General features: G+C 39.6%; 1 protein-coding gene across 1 annotated transcript in view; it reads right to left on the bottom strand.

The window, feature by feature from the left end:
- Positions 1–23263, bottom strand: part of LOC145414551 (uncharacterized) — a 244392-nt gene that overhangs the window by 154136 nt on the left and 66993 nt on the right. The window contains exon 5 of the mRNA XM_080284071.1: positions 4672–4850. Coding sequence (XP_080140197.1) covers positions 4672–4850 — 179 coding nt within the window. The remainder of the gene's footprint in view (positions 1–4671; positions 4851–23263) is intronic.

Below are 23263 nucleotides of genomic sequence, written 5' to 3'. Positions count from 1 at the left end.
ACATAGGAGTAATGCTGGGCCCAAAAGCACTGGGTATCACTTCCGTGCCCAAAGTCTGACACTTTTTAAGAAAGTATTATACATAGGGAAGGTTCAATAAAAAAGGAAAATGAAGGGTTTGTGTGTGTGTTTGATGCATATATATATATATATATATATATATATATATATATATGCAAGGCCTTCCCCCACCCGCCATTCGGAGACATATACGCACACACACACACACACACACACACCAATACATTTACATTAATATCCCATAAGTATATATATATATATATATATATATATATATATATATATATATATAAATATATCTTCATCATCATCCGGACCTCCTTTTCCACCCTAGGGCAGGGTGAGGAGTAGCAATGTTTAGACAGCCCAAGTTTGCCCAGTCCAATGGGCCACGCTTCCATTCACTCATCATTCAAGCCCCCGGAATCCTGGATCTATCGGATACGCCATAAGCATTCACCACATTCTGTAGTTTCACATAAACATATCCGATAGAATCAATCCGGACGATGCCACGTTAAAAAGGGGTGCCAAATCCCTCATCATGCACTTCTCCTCACAACATTCATCCAGCCAGCTCGAGATATGTATATGTACTGTATAGAGAGAGAGAGAGAGAGAGAGAGAGAGAGAGAGAGAGAGAGGAGAGAGAGATGGATAGATAGATATAGATATATATAGATAGATAGATACAGATACAGATAGAGAGAGAGAGAGATGGATAGATAGATATAGATATATATAGATAGATACAGATACAGATAGATAGATATACTAGTATATAGATAGATAAATAGATAGATAGATATTTATTTATTTATTTATTTATTTATTTCAAGCTCCCAACACATAAACTAGCATTTTTCTACAAAAATGAAGGTCAAAAGCATTCAGAACATATAAAATAATATATCGGAAGTACTGATGTGACAAAATAACATTGTTTGTCCGATGCTACAAATTTATCTCATCGTTCTCAGTTATCATAATTACTTCCTCCTCTTTATTCACATTTCCTGAATGTTCTCTCTCTCTCTCTCTCTCTCTCTCTCTCTCTCTCTCTCTCTCTCTCTCTCTCTCTCTCACTCACTCACTCTCTCTCTCTCTCGTCCCCTCTAATTTTCTCTCATTTACCCTGCCTGTTATGAATCAATCTCACCCACTCCCCTCTCATAAACTCTCTCTCTCTCTCCCTTCAGTCTCACATCATCCTTCACGATGGCCCTTCTTCCTCTTCCCCTTATCGCTTCCATCTCTTAATCCCTCTCGACTTATTCTCTCTCATGTCTTTCCCTTCCTCTTACACTTTCTCCTCTTCCTCTTCTGTGTATATTTTTGCAAGTCTCCTCTCCACTCCCTCTCTCTGCATATTCATTTCCCTACTTCTCGTACATTTTCTCTCTCTCTCTCTCTCTCTCTCTCTCTCTCTCTCTCTCTCTCTCTCTCTCTCTCTCTCTCTCTCTCTCTCTCATAATTTCTCTTCCTTTATTACTTCTTTTCTCTTCTTTTGGCTACCCCACAATATCCTCTCTCGTCTTTATCATTGCTGTACCTTTTCTCGATGCTTTCTCTCCCAGTTTCTCTCTCTCTCTCTCTCTCTCTCTCTCTCTCTCTCTCTCTCTCTCTCCCTCCCTCGTAATCCTCCACCTTTACTCTCCTTCAGGCGGTTTCTGATCCTTCTTACCTAACGAACACCTGATACCTTTTCTCAGTACATTCAGTCTACTTTATCATTTCTGTTCAGCTGTTTTGAGCTCCCCTGTTTGCACCGCGTATACTGTAGGCGCAAGGATATTTTGTGTTTGGTTATTTGTCTTTCTCGTTGTCTGTTTTTCCCTCTTTTTGCCTGTCTGCCTGTCAGTCTGTCTGCCTGTTTGACTGCCTGCTAGCAATAATGCGGAGAAACGCCAAATTTGGCAAAATGACTGAGGTCCATCAGAGAAATAAGTGATTAATCTGAGGTCCCATTTATCTTGTAAAACAGTTTTCACCTGAATTTGACCAAACTTGATTGACGGCCTGAGAGAAAGGTAAGGATGAAGTAAATCAATTTTGAGAGCAATCCGTTTTGGTAAGGGTCGCAAGGCAAGGTCAAAGATCCGGTCTTTGAATGAAGACACAACATAGCGTGAAATGTTCGACCGTGAGGGACATTCAACAGGATCCAGGAGCCCATGTGTTCGAGTACGCTGCTCATTAGTTTCGAAGCATGGTGACGAATGGAGCCACAAACACTAGACAGATGCAGGAAAGGGTTTCAGTTCATGAAGTCCGGTCATTTTCCACCAGTTTTTCATCATCACATTCAACATGTGTTTGCTAGGCACAACAAACCTAGGCCAAAAGCAGTTACTATTTTTAAAAACCGTTTTCAAGTTAGAGCCCTCTGAAAATCTGTGGCCTTGCGTTTGACATTTCAGGGCCACTCAAGGTCAAAGGTCATGGTGCCAAATGAGCGCCCATATGAGACTTTCCTTAATTTTTGATAACAGTGAATTTCTATCTTCACCCAGTTTCGAGATGTTGTCCCCTGAATAACCGTGACCTTGAGTTTGACCTCTCAAGGTAAGGTCAAAAGTTATGGTACCAAAAGCCCATCTGGGACTTCCTCTATGTTGATAATAGTAAGTATCTATCTGCAACCAGTTTCAAGTTACAGACGCTGAATATCAGTGACCTTGAGTTTGACCTTTCAAGGTCACTCGAGGTTAAAGGTCTTGGTGCCATATGAAAGCCCATATGGGAGTTCCTGTATGTTGATAATAGTAAATATCTCCATCTTCAACCGGTTTCAAGTTATAGCTCTCTGAAAATCCGTGACCTTGATTTTGACCTTTCAGGGTCACTCAATTACCTTTAAAATTTAATCATTTTCTTTTGGGACCAGTGCCCAAATATCCTGAAGGTTTCATATAATTTCATTCAGTCGTTTATCCGTTATGTTGCTAACAAACAAAGAAACAATGAAACAAAGAAAATCGACCAAAAACAATACCTCGTCGGACTACGTCCGGGAGAGGTAAAAATCACTGTTGCCCAGGACTGTTTCGGCGGGCATTTAGACAGAATGTAAGACGTGGGTGTTGCAGTCTCTGAGTCCTCCTTTTTGCTGTGTGTGTATGTTTTCTTCTCATTACTCTATTCAACCGTTCTCTCTCTCTCTCTCTCTCTCTCTCTCTCTCTCTCTCTCTCTCTCTCTCTCTCTCTCTCTCTCTCTCTCAGGTTGACGATGATGGCGCCGACGTTGATGGACCATAATTCTTGTGCGTTTGTTTTCCCCCGACGCATTCTCTCTCTTTTTATTTCTCTCTCACCTGATCGCCAGCTGATGCCGGTGTCCATCAGAGAGGTTAATGATGATTTGTGTAACACTGATAGATCATAGTTCCCTCCCCAAGCAGGCTCTCTCTCTCTCTCTCTCTCTCTCTCTCTCTCTCTCTCTCTCTGGTCAAAGATATAAAGAAACTCGAAGCTAATCCTTTCCTTGACGAATAAACCATATATCGAGAAGTTTAAGGAACTGAATACATTCTCTTTTAGGAGACATAAAAGCAGTGCTAAAGTAATTCCATGTTTTAAGATAATAAACGATTTTAGTAATACTGAATCAAACAATTTCTTTACAGTTATTACCGAGACCACTATTCGAGGAACCGGCATGAAACTGCATGCAAGGAGAGCTAACCTTGACACAACCAGAAACTTTTTCCATTCTAAATCTAAATGAATGGGATGAACACTCTAGGAACGTGGCCGAAGACAGAACCATAAATACCTTTAAAAATGATTAGATATGCATTTAGATGCGATCGGTATATATATATATATATATATATATATATATATATATATATATATATATATATATGAAAGAAACTGTGTTTTCACATCAGTATGAGTGTGCACATGTACAATTGCACACAATTACATGTGCAGGCATGCTAGTACGTGTACTGTATATCCTGTTTCTGGGAAGGAGACGTTAGCGGCGATCCATGATCTCACTCGACTTGACCTGACCTGACCTGGCCAACATGCTGTATCTGATGTGGCCATCGCCTTCACCAAGATATTCTTATCCTTGTCTGTTCTTTCGGGATATGAAGCAAGGATAAGTATATATGTGTACATGCATATATTCATACCGGGTATATGTATCCAAGTACTGAATAGACATATTTAAGCTTATGTGTTATGTACACATGCACGGATGTGCAAATTTTTCCATACATACATAGCAGTTAAGTTTACAGTCCAATTTTCCTTCCTTTTTTACAATTAAAAAGAAAGAAAAGTGCATGCAACAGGTAAACATTTGAATTAATAAGTGGCTGTATGCTCAGCCTCTCCATTTCCATTATATTCTACTTTCGGCAGGCCTTGTGAAATGTTCACCAGGCTTTTTAAACTCTGCAAGGAGCTAGTTCTCACTTTTTTTTCCCTACACGACAAAAGCCGAAGGGTCTGGAGGACGTGGGAGAGAGCCTTCTGCTGCGCTATCCTTTTCTCCTGCTTCTGTAACTTAAATACCGTCCCAGTGCTAAGGCCGGACTGCCTGGTAGGAACCGTAAGGTCTATATGCTCTGTGTGTCTGCGTAACTCTCTCTCTCTCTCTCTCTCTCTCTCTCTCTCTCTCTCTCTCTCTCTCACCTGATGGCCAGCTGATGCCAGTGCCCATCAGTAAGGTTAACGTTGATGGGTGCCACGTTGATAGGCAGCAGGTCGCCGTCTCTTGCAGGCCCCGTGTGCAGCAGCTCCAGGCCCGTCCCCAGGCCCAGACCCAGGTACACCTCACCCCCGTAGGCCCGGTGCATGATGAAGAGCATACCCTGGACGGAGGGAGAGGGAATAATAGTAATAATAATGATAATCATCATCATCATCATCATCATCATCATCATCATCATCATCATCATCATCATCATACTAATAACACTAAAAATAATAATAATAATCCATCCATCCATCCATCCATCCATCATCTAATCCTACATTGCCCCATGAGGAGCGTAGGAGCCTTGGGCTAGGCAGTTGGTCCCTACATTTAAGATGAGAATGACCAGCCTCACTCATCCCTGAGTGGTATTGCATGAGCAGTCAACCTCAACCATCCCTTGGATATAAACCTTCACCGGCTCAATCCTATTGGGGCGCAATAATTACCCACTAAACCATCAGGCGCCAAAATTATATGGTTACCACCCAGCGTATTAAATGGTTTCCTGCTGTACAGGAAACCATTTGGCTTGTCACTCAGTGTAGAGTCACCCACAGGCAGAAGGAAGAGGAAAGAATGAAGGAAAGAAAGACAGAAGAGGGAGTGTAAAGTCACCCGTAGGCAGGTTGACAAGGAATGAATGAAGGAAAGAAAAACAGAAGAGGATGGAAGGAAAGTAGGATGGAGGAGAGGAAAGGGCACACACCCGACAGCAGCACTACATCGAGTGAGTGGATGATGAGCGCCCCCACCTACCACAATAATAATAATAATAATAATAATAATAATAATAATAATAATAATAATAATAATAATAATAAAATAATAATAATAATAATAATAATAATAATAATAATAATAATATTAATATTAAGAATCATCAAATAATAATATTTATTATTATTATTATTATCATCATCATATGTGGTAGATGGGGACGCTCACCACTCACTCGATGTAGTGCTTCTCTCGGGTGTCTGCCCTTTCCTCTTCTCCTTCCTTCTTTCCTTCCTTCCTCTTCTGTCTTTCTTTACTTCATTCTTTCCTCATCCTTTTGCCTACGGGTGACTTGACATTCCCCCCTCTGTCTTTCTTTCCTTCATTCTTTCCTCTTCCTTCTGCCTGTGGGGGACTGCACTGAGTGACAAGCCACATGGTTTCCTGCACACCTGGAAACCATTTACTACGCTGGGTGGTAAACATATAACCAAATTATGGCGCCTGGTGGTTTAGTGGGTAATTATGGCGCTCCAATCGGATTGAGCCAGTGAAGGTTTATATCCAAGGGATGGTTGGGGTTTATTGCTCACGTAATGCCACTCATGTATGAATGAGGCTGGTCACTCTCATCTAAAGAATAAGGACCAACTTCCCTAGCCTCGGGCTCCTACGCTCCTCATGGGGCAACATCGGACTGGATGATGGATGGATGGATCATCATCATTATCATCATCCTTATCATCATCATCATTATTTTCCTGACTTTCCATCCAGCCTCAATATGGAATTAAGTAGGTGTTATAATACAAGAGAAATAGTTGCAGGTACAGATTATACAAATGACTAAAGACAGGGTGTATAATATATATCATATATTGTATATATATATATATATATATATATATATATATATATATATATATATATATATATATATATATATATTATATATTGTATATATATATATATATATATATATATATATATATATATATATATATATATATATATATATATATGTGTGTGTGTGTGTGTGTGTGTGTGTGTGTGTACTGTATGTATGAAAATTTCATCATACACACACACACACACACACACACACACACACACACACACACACACACTCTAGCACACATGCACTCTCAAATGCACACCCTACATCATATACACAGAATATGCCCTACAGCGAGATAATACAATAAAGAGATGTACATACATTGATTATACGAAGAATGGTGAACAATAAATGTGTTTGTCTGAAGACATAATTAACTGTTACATAAATAACACATTTATAAACCTGAACAGAGGTATATTATTATCAGTACAAAATATGTAGCCACATTTAGGGGAAAGTATATAGATATACAGGTTAATATATATATATATATATATATATATATATATATATATATATATATATATATATATATATATATATATATATATATATATATATATATACAATGAGATGTAAAAGCTGAAATAGTTATACAGATAGATAGACACAAAGACAGATTGATGGAGAGATGAACTGTCAGACTGAAAAACAGACAGATAGATTGATAAATAGATAGGTAGACAGATAGATACACAAGTAGGTAGATATGTACACAAATATAAACAGAATGATAGCTATCGATATATGCATCAAAGCCGATAGATAAATACTATATACAAATAGATACGTACACACACTTTCTTCAAGACCCAGGCAGATATACAGCAGACGGATGAACATATAACTGCAATATGTCCTAGCAAATTTAATTCTTCCAAAAATTTTGATGAAAACAGGGAAAATAAAGCCGCAGTAATGAATTTCCCTCCTCTTAAATTGCCAAACTTTGACGTCGACCTTTGACCTTCATATTTAATCTGAAAAAATCTCTAGGCCCCTCAATGGAAAATACTGTGTAGGTGATTGATGGGAAAGGCTAATATTGGTTCATGTGGAAGGTATTCATTGCCTACAAATAAAAATGAAAAAAAAAAAAAATACTCTGTATATAAATAAAAATCATGCAATGCGTCGTATAGGTATTTAGCAAAATTTTTAGAGCGATGCAATCAAAGGAAACACAAAATAGGCACAAATACTACTAAAACACACACACACACACACACACACACACACACACACACACACAGGAAACACAAGAAAACGTGAGCACCACCACCGCCACCATTATCATCATAATCACCATCATCACCAACTCCACAACTATCATCACCACTATCATCATCATCATCATCATCATCATCATCCCGATCTTTTTTCCCCAACAATAGATACAGTGAACAATTAATGATGATGTACAAATGTGGAACAATTATTCACACTAACAGCAGACCCAGTGAAATGAACCACACAACCATCCCTACATCATCCACATCATTCCAGCCTGCGAAATTCTTTGTTCTAACCCACGGGTCTAACTTCCTGCATATCTTTTATTTTATACTTTTTTTTTATTGTTCGTGGGTACCTTTCACATACACAAAAACTGTTGATTAAAAAACGCGAAAATGCAGCAAATTTGTGTGGTTAATTGACGCACATTAGCCTGAAAAAAAAAAAAAAAATTACTCTCATGGTCGTATGACACTCAAATGAATAAAACTGTCTGGCGAGAAAGATTAGAAAAAATGAGAGAGAGAAAAGGAAACGCAATGGAAGAAAACGGGGAAACAGTAAGGAAGTAATAGATGTAAACTAAGAAAGCAAGAAGGATAAAGGTAATTACAGCAGGAGTAAATGGGAGATTGGCAGAGAAGGAAAAAGATAGTTGAAAAAAATAAGAAAAAGAAATGAGAGTAGTCTGCTATAGCAACATGAAACCCACTTTGGCAACAAGAAGTCCTCTATGGCGACATGAAGTCTGCTATAGCAACGAGAATCCCCCTATAGCAACATGAGGTCTGCTATGGCAACGAGAAGTCCGCTATAGCAACTTGAAGTCCGCTATAGCAACATGAAGTCCGCTATATCAACATTAAGTCTGTTATAGCAACATGAAGTTCGCTATAGCAATATAAGTCTGCTATAACAACATCACGACCGCTATGGCAACGAGAAATCCGCCATGGCAACAAGAGTACGGGCGTGTCTCCATCTGGCAACCAAGCCCTCGCCCTGGACTACACAGGCTAATAATATCAACACGTGATAAGTACTCAGGGAGGCGGAGCGAATTGGACACCTGGGCTTAATAACTAGGGCGTCTCTCTCTCTCTCTCTCTCTCTCTCTCTCTCTCTCTCTCATTCTGGCCACTGATCTTCTAAATTCTATGTTTGCACTCCCATTACGGTGGGCACGTAGGAACCGTCTAACTAAGCACTGTCAGCCCCTTTCAGCCAGCTCTCTAATGCAATTATCAACCGGTATTTTCAGCCTTTCACGTATGCAGCTATACTATTGTTTACTCCGACTTGGCATAAAATTTTCACCTGTCCATCCTGAGTGATAAGTTGTAATTCTAGACTGATACTAGAATACGGTACTATTATAGACGTGAAGACGTGTTATGTGAAGAATATAGAGCCACAGCTTGTCTTTTTCTGCAAGTGAGCAAAGTGAAAATGCTGCTAAAGGACGAAATCTCGGCCCAGTTAAGGTGAATGGATTATATATATATATATATATATATATATATATATATATATATATATATATATATATATATATATAATCTAGAATTGTCTCCCCCTTAACATTAGCCCATCACTAACAATTTCTCCAGTCTCTTAAATATAATGTGTGCTGTCCAGGTATCTCAAAATGAACGTGTCTAGAAATTAGCTTTTTCTTTCTTTCTTTCTTTTTAGCTTTATCTGAAAGGAACAAGTTACGTATGTTGCTTGGTTAGAGTTCATGTTTTTTAATCACAGTATAAAAAACTGAACCACCTTGCTCTGATTTTTCTTTATTGTAACCCCAGAATAGAGATTATCAAATATACTCTGATTAACCCACAGCTCTCAAGGAAAATGCAGGCTGTTGGACATGATGTCGACATGCGAGAAGATACAGAAGCCTTGTTTGGAAAGTGATTTATATTATTAGCACTTAGGTAAAAAGGAAAAAGGAGAAACAGAAGAAGAAGCAGACGAAGGAGAAGATGTCGATGATAATATGATGATGATTAATGTCATCATCATCATCATCATAACCCTATTTCCCCTAACAAATGAGAATGAATGTATGAAAGAACACAAACATACTCCCCCTGTTAAATATTTCTGGACACATGAAGGGAAGTGAAATACTGAGCCGACTATTACTTCTATCATCATCATTATCATCATCATCACCAGACTTTCGTTCCCACCCCCGACCCACACAGCCTGAAAAAATTTTTGATAAAATGAGATATTAATCAAAGTTTGTCCAAATGAATGAGCCACACTCCCAGTCACTCATCATTCAAGCCCAGGAATCTTTCTCTACTTTCAACAACCTCACATCTTCTTTTATTGTGTCACTCACTAAATCTCCATATGATCGAGATATCTCTAGCATTTTATTCCATTTAACGTATGACGATTTTTCTGTCAGCCGAAAGTGTGTCATAGAAATATATATAAAACAGCCTGACACCATTATTCCCTCATGGTCTGGAGAATCCTAGTACTCAATAGCAGCTGACACCAGACAATTACATGCAGTTGCAGGTAAGTCAACAAGTTTGAGATTGTTACAATAATATAAAATGGCGTCATCTTGAATCTTCAGTTCCTCAGTTGTGCTAGAGGAGGAGGCCTTCAGATGGTATTACCGATATAACCAGATTGCTCATCTGTCTGGTTATACGTGTGTCCCCGAATTATTTCCCTATCCCTCCAAAGGAAGATGGTTCACTGCAATAGACAATCAACTTCAGTCACAGTAGTAGTAGTAGTAGTAGTTGTTATTGCTGTTGTTGCAGTAGTACTGGTAGTAATTGTAGTAGTAGTTCCTTTAATACAAGGACACACTTTCAACAAGGAGCACTGAGAAAGTTCAACACCCACGCCCACGAGCTGATCTATGGGCCGACTATTTGCCTTCTCTGTGACCCTGACCTTCGACAGATTACTCTCAATATCGAATTAGTTCATTCTTGCCTGACCCTTAACAGCTCCATCGAAATCAGGTAAAAGCTGCTGAAGTTGACTTTGCTAGGTAATCCTGGCTTTTTCCAGTGACGCTGACCTTTGACTAATACTTTTCAAAATCGAACCCCTTTTTCCTTACTTTTAACTGAACCCTTGCACAAAGTTTAGTGTACACTGGATAAAAACAAAGCTGACCTGGCCATGTGACTTTGAGATTTGACGATTTGTCCCCCCCAAAAACACACACACACACACACACACACACACACACACACACACACACACACACACAGTTGCGATACTCCTTAGATGTCCTTCAACTTTTCCACCATATTTACATAAAATCAGATGAAAACTGTTTGAACGATCATGTTAACAGATAAACCCATGGATTAAACTCTGACCCAACCGTGTGACCTTGATTTATAACTGATTCTTCTCATACGTGATTTACGTCATTCTTGCCTTGCCCTAAATCTTTCTCCCATGTTGATCAAACCTGGATAAGTCTTTTAAGCTGACTTTGCTAAGTCAAAGTTTGACTGATCCCTGTGACATTGTTCTTTGACCTATTATTCTCAGAAACAATTAGCTTCTATATTGGCTGTCCCTCCACCCTTACACCGAGTTTGGTTATAATTGGGTAAAGATCGTACGAGTTATCTGGTAAAACACACACACACACACACACACACACACACACACACACACACACACACACACACACACACACACACACACACACACCGCTAAAAGCAACACTCGCTCTCGCTGCGTAAGCGTACTGTAGGTGTATTTAAATTCTTTGTATTATAGATTATTTTTTTAAACTTAGAAGGACCACCAAGTAATGAAGGAATTAATGAAGTACGGTATGTAACTCCTGCACTTTATAAATCTCTCCAACTTGCAACGATAAATTAAATTTTTTGACTGAAGGTGATTAGAATTACAGTACATGTGGAAATTTCAGGAAACCCATTGCTTTGGTCACACTGCATCTAACTTATATACAGAGAAGCATTACAAGTACCAAGCATTGACTGTACGAGTGTCATAGAGGCAGACAATCAATTTTATTTCAGCTCTTATCTTTATAACTCACAATAGTCATCATACCCAGACCCCCAAATGATCATTTGCGAGGTTTGGGCTACAAGGAAGTTCAAACTATCGACACTGGTAATTTTCGTAGTATTAGAGCAAATCGCGTTTTAAACGTATATATATCTAGTGAAGACAACTTTGACAAAATGTCAAGTACTTGTTGAACAGTGTAATGCATCAGTTTACCTGTGCATAAAGAAAATATAAACAAGTTTACAACACTATGAAATGATGGAAACTCTTCGACATCGTACTTTCATTATTAATTTTATAGCATGGTCGCAGCCTTAGATTATTCAGCAAGTAAATTATATTATATCAAAGCTATTTTCACATTTATTTTTTCATTTTAAAAGCTTTGTTTGCTAATAGTACTAAAAATATCGATATGGATATTTTCAACTTCCTCGTACCCCGAAAATCGCAAGAAGTCAATTGTACTGCTAGACACACAAATACGGGCTTTGGGGGAGGGGGAGCAACATTTGGCTAAGAGACCGATCGGCCCGGGAATTACGCTCTGAATTTTCCAGTTAACGAGATGGAAGCACCAACCCGTGCACCACCGCCTCGCCTTCGAACTTAGGGGTCGTATTCTAAGTCGCACAGGAGGTTCCGTAGCACATCTTGTTAAGCGACTTATTTTGCATATTACACCTGAACGCTATCCTCAGTGCTGCTTACATAATTTCTATACAGACATATTTTTCAGTGACACGCAAGAGGATTCTGAAGTGTAAGGTGCAGAATAAATCTCTGAGTAAATGGTGCTACAAAGCCTAGGATGCCACATTTTTTTATTGGACAGTATTCTACATGACATAGGAGGCTTCTTAACGTCTTTCACGTAGGGATTTATTTTACATATTACACCACGACACTCTTTTGTGTGCTATATAGGTTTATCATCGGCACAGGTTGCATCAGTAACATACAAGAGGATACTGAGGTGTAATCTGCAGGTTAAATCCGTAAGGAGGAGGTGTTACGAAATTTCCACAGCCACTCAAAATACGACCCACTAACTTTATACTTCATCTTCTGGCCAAGAAAATCCGTGAAGGAGGAGTAGCCAGGTGTGTGTGTGTGTGTGTGTGTGTGTGTGTGTGTGTGTGTGTGTGTGTGTGCGTGTGTTTCCAGTTCACAATTGGAAGATCGCACGCTCGAATTTCTTGCCGGACAGACACTTGGTCCAAAGTTGTTTTGTCCTTGTTTACTCATTAGTACAGTTTGGGTATCTTGTATATGTATCAGTCCATGTCAGAACCAAACCTTTTCTTTGGGAGGTTGATAGCCATAAATGTATTCCTTTTACTGATTATTATTTACTGTATTATACTATCAACTTATTATTATTTATCACATATATATTATCTATACTCTTTGCAGATTATTCCGCAAACCCCAATGGCAGAAAAAGACAATACTATGGATTTATACCCTTTCCATTGTAGTTTCTTCATGGCATGCATCATATTCTAGCACTAATGTGATCTTACTAGTCGGAGTTCTTGAAGGGATGGTAGCTTTAGGCCAGTTTGGTGTAAAGAGGGCATACGGACCTGGATATTAATTCGACTGTCGCACATCTTATTCCAGGGGACTATTTGGACTTAGCAAAAACTGACCCTCGTCCTTCATAATCCTCGTGCATTTAGTAGCTCTTAATTCTAATCCTCCTCCTTTCTTTGAGTGATTAATTTGAACTGACAACTAGGACAAAAAGGGAAACGGATGGACAGAGGAAAGACAGACCGAGATGATGGTGGTAGATGGAAGCTGGGAGCTGAGGTAAAGGACATGAGAGAGAGAGAGAGAGAGAGAGAGAGAGAGAGAGAGAGAGAGAGAGAGAGAGAGAGAGAGAGAGAGAGATTACATAGACTAAATCTGTCATCTCTCCATCTCGAATACTGAGTTGTAACAAGAGATGAACATTAGAATATGGTGACAGACATGATGAAGTGCCGTGGGAAGGATATAGAATTGTAGTAGTGCTTTATTTTGACCTTGAACTGTTACAGGTCTTTAATGCTAGACTAGAGTGTTAGTCGCGAATCACGAAGGGGAAAAAACATCACGGAAAGAACGTACAGCAGTAGTCTTGTGCTATAACTACAACTGAACAACGAGAAATAAGGTGCAAAATGACGAATTCTCAGCCAAGTTAAAGTGGACCAAATATAGCTCGAAGGATGAAAATTTCCACTGAGTTGCGGTGGAAGAACTACAGCAGAAAAGACAGAAATACCCACCAATTTATGTGGAAGAACTATAGCAGGAAGAACGAAAATCTCCGTGAAGTTACTATGGACGGATTATGGTATGCGGCAGAGTAACATTGCCCCAACCTCCCCCTCTACAGTTTCGTATTCTCGTGGGCCAAGGAGACTCCCAAGTACCTTTCACGTGCGTTTTTTTTTTTTTTTCTGGTTATGGTAGACTGAGAGACGCCTTCATGTGTTGGTACCGATATATTCGGGTGGCTGATTTCCGTCCTGTATACTTTGCATTTTTTCTTATCCTGGAAATTTTAAGTTAGGTTTGTTTTCTTTGCATCAGCCTTGGTTAGTTTATTAGCCTGTTAGGTCAGCCTCACAGGTTAGGTTAGGTTAAGTTAGGTTAGGGTAAAAAATAGGAAAGTTAATCATCTTGTGAATATCAAACTACCTCGTATTGCAAAATTTATAATTATACAGAACGGAAATTTATATCCGTCTCTTCACCATGAGACTTCGCTATTAAGTAGATTGAAATCGTCTGGAGATGACAAGAATATGGTGAAATATTCTTTTTGCACATTGCTTTATGTGCACTTTCTCCAAAAAGTATCGGTACCCATTTTGTGCGAGACAGTCTGACACTATGAGCGACGGGTACTTGGGCAGTGGTTCTACCCCACGTTGATAAACCTGCATTCATGAGCTGAGCTTGCATTAAGCCGCACATAATGACGTTTCCTACAGTGTTTATGAATTGGACCAGATCTTGGTCATTGCAGCTTACTGTATTTCTCGTAGCTCAGTGGAGGAAAAAGACAGTGCTATGGCTCTATTTTTTTCCATGGCACTTCTTCATGATTAGCATCACATTATATTGTTAATTGTTACAATTCTGAATTCAAGATGGAGATATGACAGTATTAGATCAAGTCTGAGTCACAAGGATGTAGTGAATACTGTTATCATTTTAATACCAATGCGCCAAGAAGCAGGTGCTGCAAGGCCTCCTAAGCCCACAAAATTAAGGAACCGGACCTGGTCTCGTAGTAACTGAAGTGACTACCTGCATACCGGAAAGTTATTATTTTCATTATTATTATTATTAATGGTAGGTGGGGGCGCTCACCATCCACTCACTCGATGTAGTGCTGTTCTTGGGTGTCTGCCCTTTCCTCTCCTCCTTCCCTCTTTCCTTCCTTCCTCTTCTTTCTTTACTTCATTCTCTCCTTATCCTTCTGCCTACGGGTGACTTTACACTCCCTCTTCTATCTTTTCCTTCATTCTTTCCTCTTCCTTCTACCTATGGGTGACTGACTCTACACTGAGTGACAAGCCAAATGGTTTCCTGTACAGCAGTAAACCAGTTACTACGCTGGGTGGTAACCATATAACCAAATTATGGCCCTTGATTGTTTTGTGGGTAATTACGGTGCTCCAATCGGATCGAGCCGGTGAAGGTTTATATCCAAGGGGTGGCTGGAGCTTATTGCTCACGTTATGTCACTCAGGGATTAGTGAGGCTGGTCACCTCATCTTAAATGTCAGGACCAACTTGCTTAGCACCGGGCTCCTACGCTCCTCTTGGGGCAACGTAGGAATGAATGAGGGATGGATGGATGGATGGATGGATGGATGGATTGTTATTATTATTATTATTATTATTATTATTATTATTATTATATTATTATAATGATTATTATTATTATTATTATTAATTATTATTTTAAAGAGTGTCCTGCGTCTTGCTGTGGTCTCTAGCTCATAGGAACGTGAACTCGGCTGAAGTCACCCTTATCTCGCAGTCCATTATCCTCTTTTAGGGGACTAGGAAGTGAGCTGAGGGACGTTTACATAGTCCGGATATATTAGTACTACCACTTGAAGGCATCCCTCTCTAGCACCAGACAGCACAGTAACCAAGGACACAGCCACAACTTCCTCCCCACGGCCCTTCGTAACTGCATCCCGGAAACTACTTTTTTGAGAGTCCTGTGTCTTGTGTGTGAGTGCGGGGCGTTTATTCAAGCTCTGCCAATTTCCTCTCTAATTTCCCCAGCCCATTACGAGGGCCATTTCCAGGAGACTCGGGGCCGCTTGCTGCATTCCATTTCACCCTTCTTCATTGGCAACACTCCCAGGATTCAATTACCCGCGGCAAACTTTTCTTCCGTGAAACCTGGACCCTTGAAGATCTGGGCGAAAAGTCTTGAAAAGGAGTCTGAATACAGCGGCGACCATCCATTGACGAGGAGGGACTGGAATGCCACTGAGTTTAATACTGAAATTTGATATTGGTGTGTTTTTACTCTGTTCACTTCAATTAGACGTAAAATTGCCATCTCTCCGTCTTACATCCTGGGGTATAACGAGAGATTAACCCTAGAATTTGGTGCTAGTCGCGAAGAAGTTCCATGGAAAGGATGTAAAAGTGTAGTATTGTATTAGCCTGCCAGTGAGCAACGGGAAATAGGATGGAAAGAACGAAAATCTCCACCAAGGCAGAGTGAATAAAATATGCTTCTTTCTACCTTGCTTTTGTATTGGTTAAAATTTATTTTGGTGTTGTATGAGGGGTGTCTAGTGCCTTTATTTGGATTTAGCACAAGTAATAATAAAGTTTGGTGTTGCATGAGGCGTGTTTGGCTCCTTTATTTGGCTTTAATATTAGCAATTATTAAATCTGGTGTTGTATGATGTGTGTTTACTGCTACTCCTTTATATAGCTTTAATAGAAGTAATAATGAAATTTGGCGTTGCATAGCGTGTACTTAGTTCATTTATTTGGCTTTACCTGTAGTAATTATTTAATCTGGTGTTGTAAGAAGTGTGTCTACAGTAGTTCCTTTATCTGACTTTAGCACAAGTAATAATAAATTTTGGTGCTGCATGAGGTGTGACTAGTTCCTTTCTTTGACCTTACCACAAGTAGTAATGATGTGGTGTGTCTAGTTCCTTTATCTGAGTTTTATACGTCAGTTACGTCTCCAGACAATAATGTGGAGACTCGCTGTATTTGTTCAGTTTTTTTTTTCTTTCTTACTTTTTTTCCTCTCTTTCTGCGCCTTCTTCGTCTCCGTCTCCTCCTCCTCCTCCTCCTCCTTCTCCTCCTCCTCCTCCTTTCTTTCTTTCTTTCTCTCTTTCATTTTTTCATTCTTTCTTTGAAACTCTTTTCAGTTTAGTTCCATTCCTTTATTTCTTCCTCTACGGGGTCAAACGTCACACCACACAGATACACAGATCGGAAGATTCTGAGTTCAGTCATGTTTACTAACCATCATGGCATCTGCACAGAATTATATAAGTGTAATGAATCTCGTTGAGACCATCTTGCATTCCCCTGGGGATGTTGGCACTGTTTAGTAATAAAATAAATGTACATTTTCTTCCCGTGCATTCGGAGAAAATATGTAAACCACATACCTAATCCTGCAATATGTATGCCGATTTCTTTGAAATCCACGTCCTCACAATCACCTACTTGCAATCATTTTTTTTTTTTGGGGGGGGGGAGGGGGGAGGAGGCTGATTCCCTAAGAATAATTGAGGGGGGTGGGGGGGTGGCGGATGAGAGATCATTGTCCAACAGATACTAAGATATCAAAGCCATATCTGCCTTCCTTTCACTATTTCAGTGAATTTTTAATTTGGTGTGGGGGTTTGGCCCCCTATAATTCATGGTTGCAAAATTGTATATAACGGAAAACCTTCCTTGTAACCAGGGTAACTTACCTGGGAGATTTAATTCCAGTCCATCAAATAGCCTATGAGGAGTTAAAGCACACACACACACACACACACACACACACACAGCCTATATATTGCGCAACGGTGTTGGGTGCGTTGCCAGATATGACACCATCATGCTTTGCAAGATTGATAAAATCTGGTTTTGTCGGGGATGTGTTTAGTTTCTTTGTCCGACTTTAATATTATTCTATTTTTGCTCTAACTTGGCCCGATTTGCGACATTTTGTAGCTTATTTCACCATGCCCAATAGCAGAAAAATGTACTACGACTGTGCATCCTTTCCACAGCACTTCTACATGACTAGCACTGTATTCTAGACAAATATCCTGTTAAAACCAATATCCAGCACGAAGGGATGACAATTTTAGACCTGGTTAGAGCAAAAAGAATAGAGTAATATTACTGAAATCTGGTTTTGTCTAAGATATGCTTAGTTTTTTTATGTGAATTGCCATGTGGACCAAGGCAAACTATTTTCTAGATTTTTTTTTTTTTTTTATACAAAGAGATTGAATGTGGTCTGGGAGTGTGGAGAGTTCTCTTGCAACACATTACACTTCATTTCTCCTTCTTAATAATATACTCTTTGAACTGGTTTTCGCCTCCTGGGATTGGAGACGCTGATATCTTTTCAACATTTTGCTAATATTGAATTTTTGACTAGTTTTTGCTCCCCTGGCTTCCAGTATTATTCTAGAATCTCTCTGGCTATTCACTTTACAAGAAATGTCGTCTGTAAGAACAAAGAAAGCGACACAAAGAAGAAAAATACATTGACCGACTGCCATCGTATCTCAATAGAAAATCAGCCAAACACTTGACCGGAGCATTCCTATACAGTACCAAAACTCAGTAAGGGGAGCAGACATTACACTCCTTTTAATTTAACTTGGCTTTATATTGCCATATCTATAGTAATGCTGAGTTGTGACAATAGATTAACACTAGAATGAGGTGCTAGTCACAAAGACGTGCTGCGGAAAGGATATAGCGCCGAATTATCTTCTCATTCTGCCCCGAAACTTTGTGAAATAAAAGGATGAAAAATCAGAGCCAACTTAAAGGGAAAGAACTACGGCAGTGCTTCTCATCCTTCTTGGAGTTGCTCTCCCCTTCGCTGGCGGTGAGCTTGGCCATGCCTAGCTTTCTCAGTTCTACAGTATATATGATTCCATTCTACTGTAACTTCTTCAGTTACCATATCTATAGTTGTTTCTACTGTATATATATATATATATATATATATATATATATAGAGAGAGAGAGAGAGAGAGAGAGAGAGAGAGAGAGAGAGAGAGAGAGCTTTCTGAAAATTCTTTCTAGGCATGCTGTAAATAATTTTGTTGAAATTGTATCTCCCTGACGCACGCCCTTCTCAGTCTTAATTTTCTCTGAGTCCCTATGTAATTTAACTGTAACAATTCCCTTTTTATATATGTTTTCGAGCAGTTTTACAATGTTCTCATTCACTTCTTGTTCTCGCAATGAATTTATAATTGCTATGTGATCCACTGAGTCGAAAGCCTTTTCGTAATCAACAAAACAAAGGAGTGAACATAGATGGAGAAAAGCTAAACCATTTAAGATTTGCATTTGCAAATGACATTGGCCTAATCTTAGAAACAGCAGAGACGTTGCAAGACATGTTAAATGACCTGAACAGAGAAAGTCTCAAAGTAGGGCTAAAGATGAACCGGAGTAAAATTAATGATATTCCACAAACACCAAAGAGCGTCATCAGAATAAGTGGAGAAATTCTTGAAGAAGTTGAGCAGTACAACTGCTTGGAACAAATACTAAAATTAACGAAAGATAATGATAAAGAAATAAAAAGACGCATTACAATTGGATGGAAAGCTATCGGTAAACATAGAGACATTTTGAAAAGTAGTTTGCCAGTTTGTATGAAACGAAAAGTATATAACGAATGTATAATTCCAGCTATGACGTATGGTTGTGAGACCTGGAAACTGACAAGATCGGTGGAAAATAAATTAATCCGTTCTCAGATAGCAATGGAAAGGTCAGTGTTGGGAATATCTTTAAGAGACAGGAAAAGATCAGCTTGGGTGAGAAAGCAGACTAAAGTCAAAGATATTATAGAAGTTATAAAAGAACAGAAATTGAGGTGGGCGGGCCATATAGCAAAAACAAGGGATAACCGATGGAGCAAGAGGTTGACCTACTGGACACCAAGAGACTGTAAGCGTAGCAGAAATAGGCCAGATAGGAGGTGGAGAGATGAGATAAAGTTGCAGGGAAAACGGGGCAAAGATTGGCTCAGTCAAGGAATTCGTGGAGATGGTTGGGGGAGGCCTTTGTTCAGCAGTGAACTAGTAATGGCTGATGATGATGATGATATATATATATATATATATATATATTTGAATGTAATGGAGATGAGGTGTCTGAGGAGTATGTGTGGAGTGACGCGTATGGATCGAGTGCGAAATGATGAAGTGCGAAGGATAACTGGAGTTGTTCGGGAGATGGCTGGTAGAGTTGAGCAGAGGGTGTTGCGATGGTTTGGGCATATGGAGAGAATGGATAATGAGCGATTGGTGAAAAAGATAACTAGATCTGATATGAGAGGTGTAAGGCTGAGGGGAAGACCACGAGTAGGATGGATGGACAGTGTGAAGAGAGCACTGGATGCGAGAGGGATGTCTGTTGAGCAAGGAAGAGTGGCTGTGCGTGACAGAAATAAATGGAGAGAAATTGTGAATGAATAAGTGATGACGCAGCCCTGAGGGGATATTCTCACGCATTTGGTCTGATCAGCTAGTCAGGTCAGGTGCGGGTAAGGGGATGGGTCTGTTATGATGTGGCAGGGGTAAACCAGCTCTGCTGTCGGGCCCTGCTGCGGATGTCACTGATTGCATTGCGCAGTTGACCCTTGTGCGGTGTGGTGCGGTGAGGATCTGTCCGTTCTCCTCTTGGGGCTAAGATGCGAATGAATGTGTTTGAATGGATGAGTAAATGGGGAGTGTGTCGTCCTGTCTCGGCTACCTCCTTTTCCTTGGGGGAAGCAGCCTAGGTATATAGATAGATAGATAGATAGATATAGATACAGATATAGATAGATATAGATATATATATATATCAGTCTATCTATCTATCTATCTGTGTGTGTGTGTGTGTGTGTGTGTGTGTGTGTGTGTGTGTGTGTGTGTGTGTATGTATGTATGTATGTATGTAGGGTTATACACACCACCACCCGGTATGATCATAAGCACCACCATACTACATTGTCAAGAGCTCCACCAACCCACATAATCATTAACACCACAACAGCATGTCATTAACACCATTAAACCACACGGCCATAAAAACCACTACATCACATGAACATAATCGTCAGTACATCATAATTATGGTCATAAACACCAACACATCACATGGTCATAAACAGAATACCACATAGACATAAAATGCAACCCACTGTGGCCATAAACACAATACCACATGATCATAAACACCACCACTTCACATGGAAATCATCACCACACCACATGGTCATAAACATCAATACACCACATGGTCAGTTACGCCACAATTCCACGCATGGTCATAAGCACCAACACACCACATATCATAAGGGAGACCACAACTCATTGTTTAAACATCACCACACCACATGGTCGTAAGCGCCACCACACCACATAGTCATAAAAACCACAATGCCAAATGTTCAAAAACCATATCACACCTCATGGTTATAAATACCACCAAACCAACTGGTCATGCGCGCCACCACATTGCTTACTGATATACAACACCATTTATCACACTGTTCTCAGTACAAGCACACGTTTCTAAATTCTATTCCATAATCATTAACCTCAGTCATAATCAGGACATGGCTACTCATAAGCACCTTTCATCTGGCAAGCTTTTCCACATTTTGAAAAACGAACCAAATAACAAACATTTCCAAAATGCAGAAGCGTTGTTCTTTGTTCCCTTCATATAATCAGTACATATTTTAGTTAAGAAAAGATTAAGCGTAGAAGACAGTGAGCTCTCATGTGCTGACGTAGGTGGCTACTGGAACTTGAAGCCTGCGCAGTTTTAAAACAACAGCAACAACAACAAAAAACTGATCGCCAGACTTGTGCAATGACCGGGAAGCGGAAAATAATCCTTATGACAGGGCAACTTTTTTATTCTTAATTTTGAAAAACTAATGTCTTGAGATCCTTCTCTTGCCTTCGACACGCCCAGGATAAAGAAAAGTGGGAGCAGAGAGGCGGCCAGATAACAAGCAGTGGAGAAAAGAGTCCTATTTCGCACTGGCACAGTTACAAACATGCTTCAGATTTTGTGGGAGAGATAAAAGAAGAAATTATTATTATAAATTTAAGGTTCATAATGACAGACATTCACTTATTCAGTCAAATCAGTACTTTTCTTTATGGTTATTGCCCTCCTTCCTGGAAACTGCTCACGCCCCCCTAAGCGGGCCCACCCCAAGGATGAGAATCCTTGGACTAAGGTGAAGTTTTTGCTCAACAATACAAGCCAAAGGATAAGTAATTAACTCATGGGAGACATCTAGTGTTGATGATTCCACTGACGCTTATACAAACGCTTTATCAGTTCCATCATTACTCGTTTGTGAATCTCACTAGCAAACCATGTATACTATACCGCTATCTCTCTAACGACCAAAAATTGCCATCTCTCGATTATGAATGTTGAGTAGTACCGATAGATTAACTTCAGACAATGATGCTAGTCAAGAGGAAGTGCTATGGAAAGAATGTAGAGTCACAGTATTGTCTAATTTTGTCACTGAGCACATAAAATAAGCTTCAAGAGAACGATAATTTTGCCTAAGTCAGAGCAAACTCAGTGTCTCCATTCAGTGCCACGACCCTTTTCCTAGTGTATTCTACTAAACTCCCTCCCTCTCTCTCTCTCTCTCTCTCTCTCTCTCTCTCTCTCTCTCTCTCTCTCTCTAGCTTAGGAGAGCCTCTAGCAGCAAATGGATGAAATGAATGGTAACATCTGACCCCTCCAGTTCGACAAATCTCTCTTAAATTAAAAAAAATCACCCAAAGACAGTGAGAATAACATATACGGGAATTCGCCGGAGTCAGAAAGGTTAAGAATCATATAATTAAAGTTAAGGCTGCATAAAGGAGGGCACACCACCAACATTACATGTCATCAACTGTACTTAGTGTTTATTTTTGAAGAATTGAGGACAACTTTAGTCTGTTAAGGGGGAAAAAAATAAAAATATAAGGTCGTTCGTAAATAGCACTGGACTAAATCTGATCCGACCGTATTTTTTGTGCTGAGGGGACCGCTAAGTCTGCTGGTGTGGGCGTGGGTGTGGCAATATAAGAAATGAAGAGTTGATGCAGGATAGACACTGATACCCTTGACTGAGCCGTCCCCGCAACATAAAAAATCTTCCAGCGGCGCGGAAGAGGAGCGTTATATATGGACCACCCTGTGTAGAAAATGTGAACTTTATACCCCGGTACTGACTGCTTTATGGAAAACGGAATGCAGGCTAACTATTTTATATTTTCGTAGGTCCTTTAGAACTGACAGTCATTAATTAGGTACATCTCTGTTTCTTTGTACACTTGGTTAAAGAAAGAGAGAGAGAGAGAGAGAGA

The sequence above is a fragment of the Coenobita brevimanus genome, chromosome 100, assembly GCF_032717465.1.
Source record: "Coenobita brevimanus isolate Jiangsu-jjx chromosome 100, ASM3271746v2, whole genome shotgun sequence".
Lineage (NCBI taxonomy): Eukaryota > Metazoa > Arthropoda > Malacostraca > Decapoda > Coenobitidae > Coenobita > Coenobita brevimanus.
The sequence above is the reverse complement of the archived record's forward strand: the minus strand, read 5'-3'. Positions and strand labels throughout refer to the sequence as shown.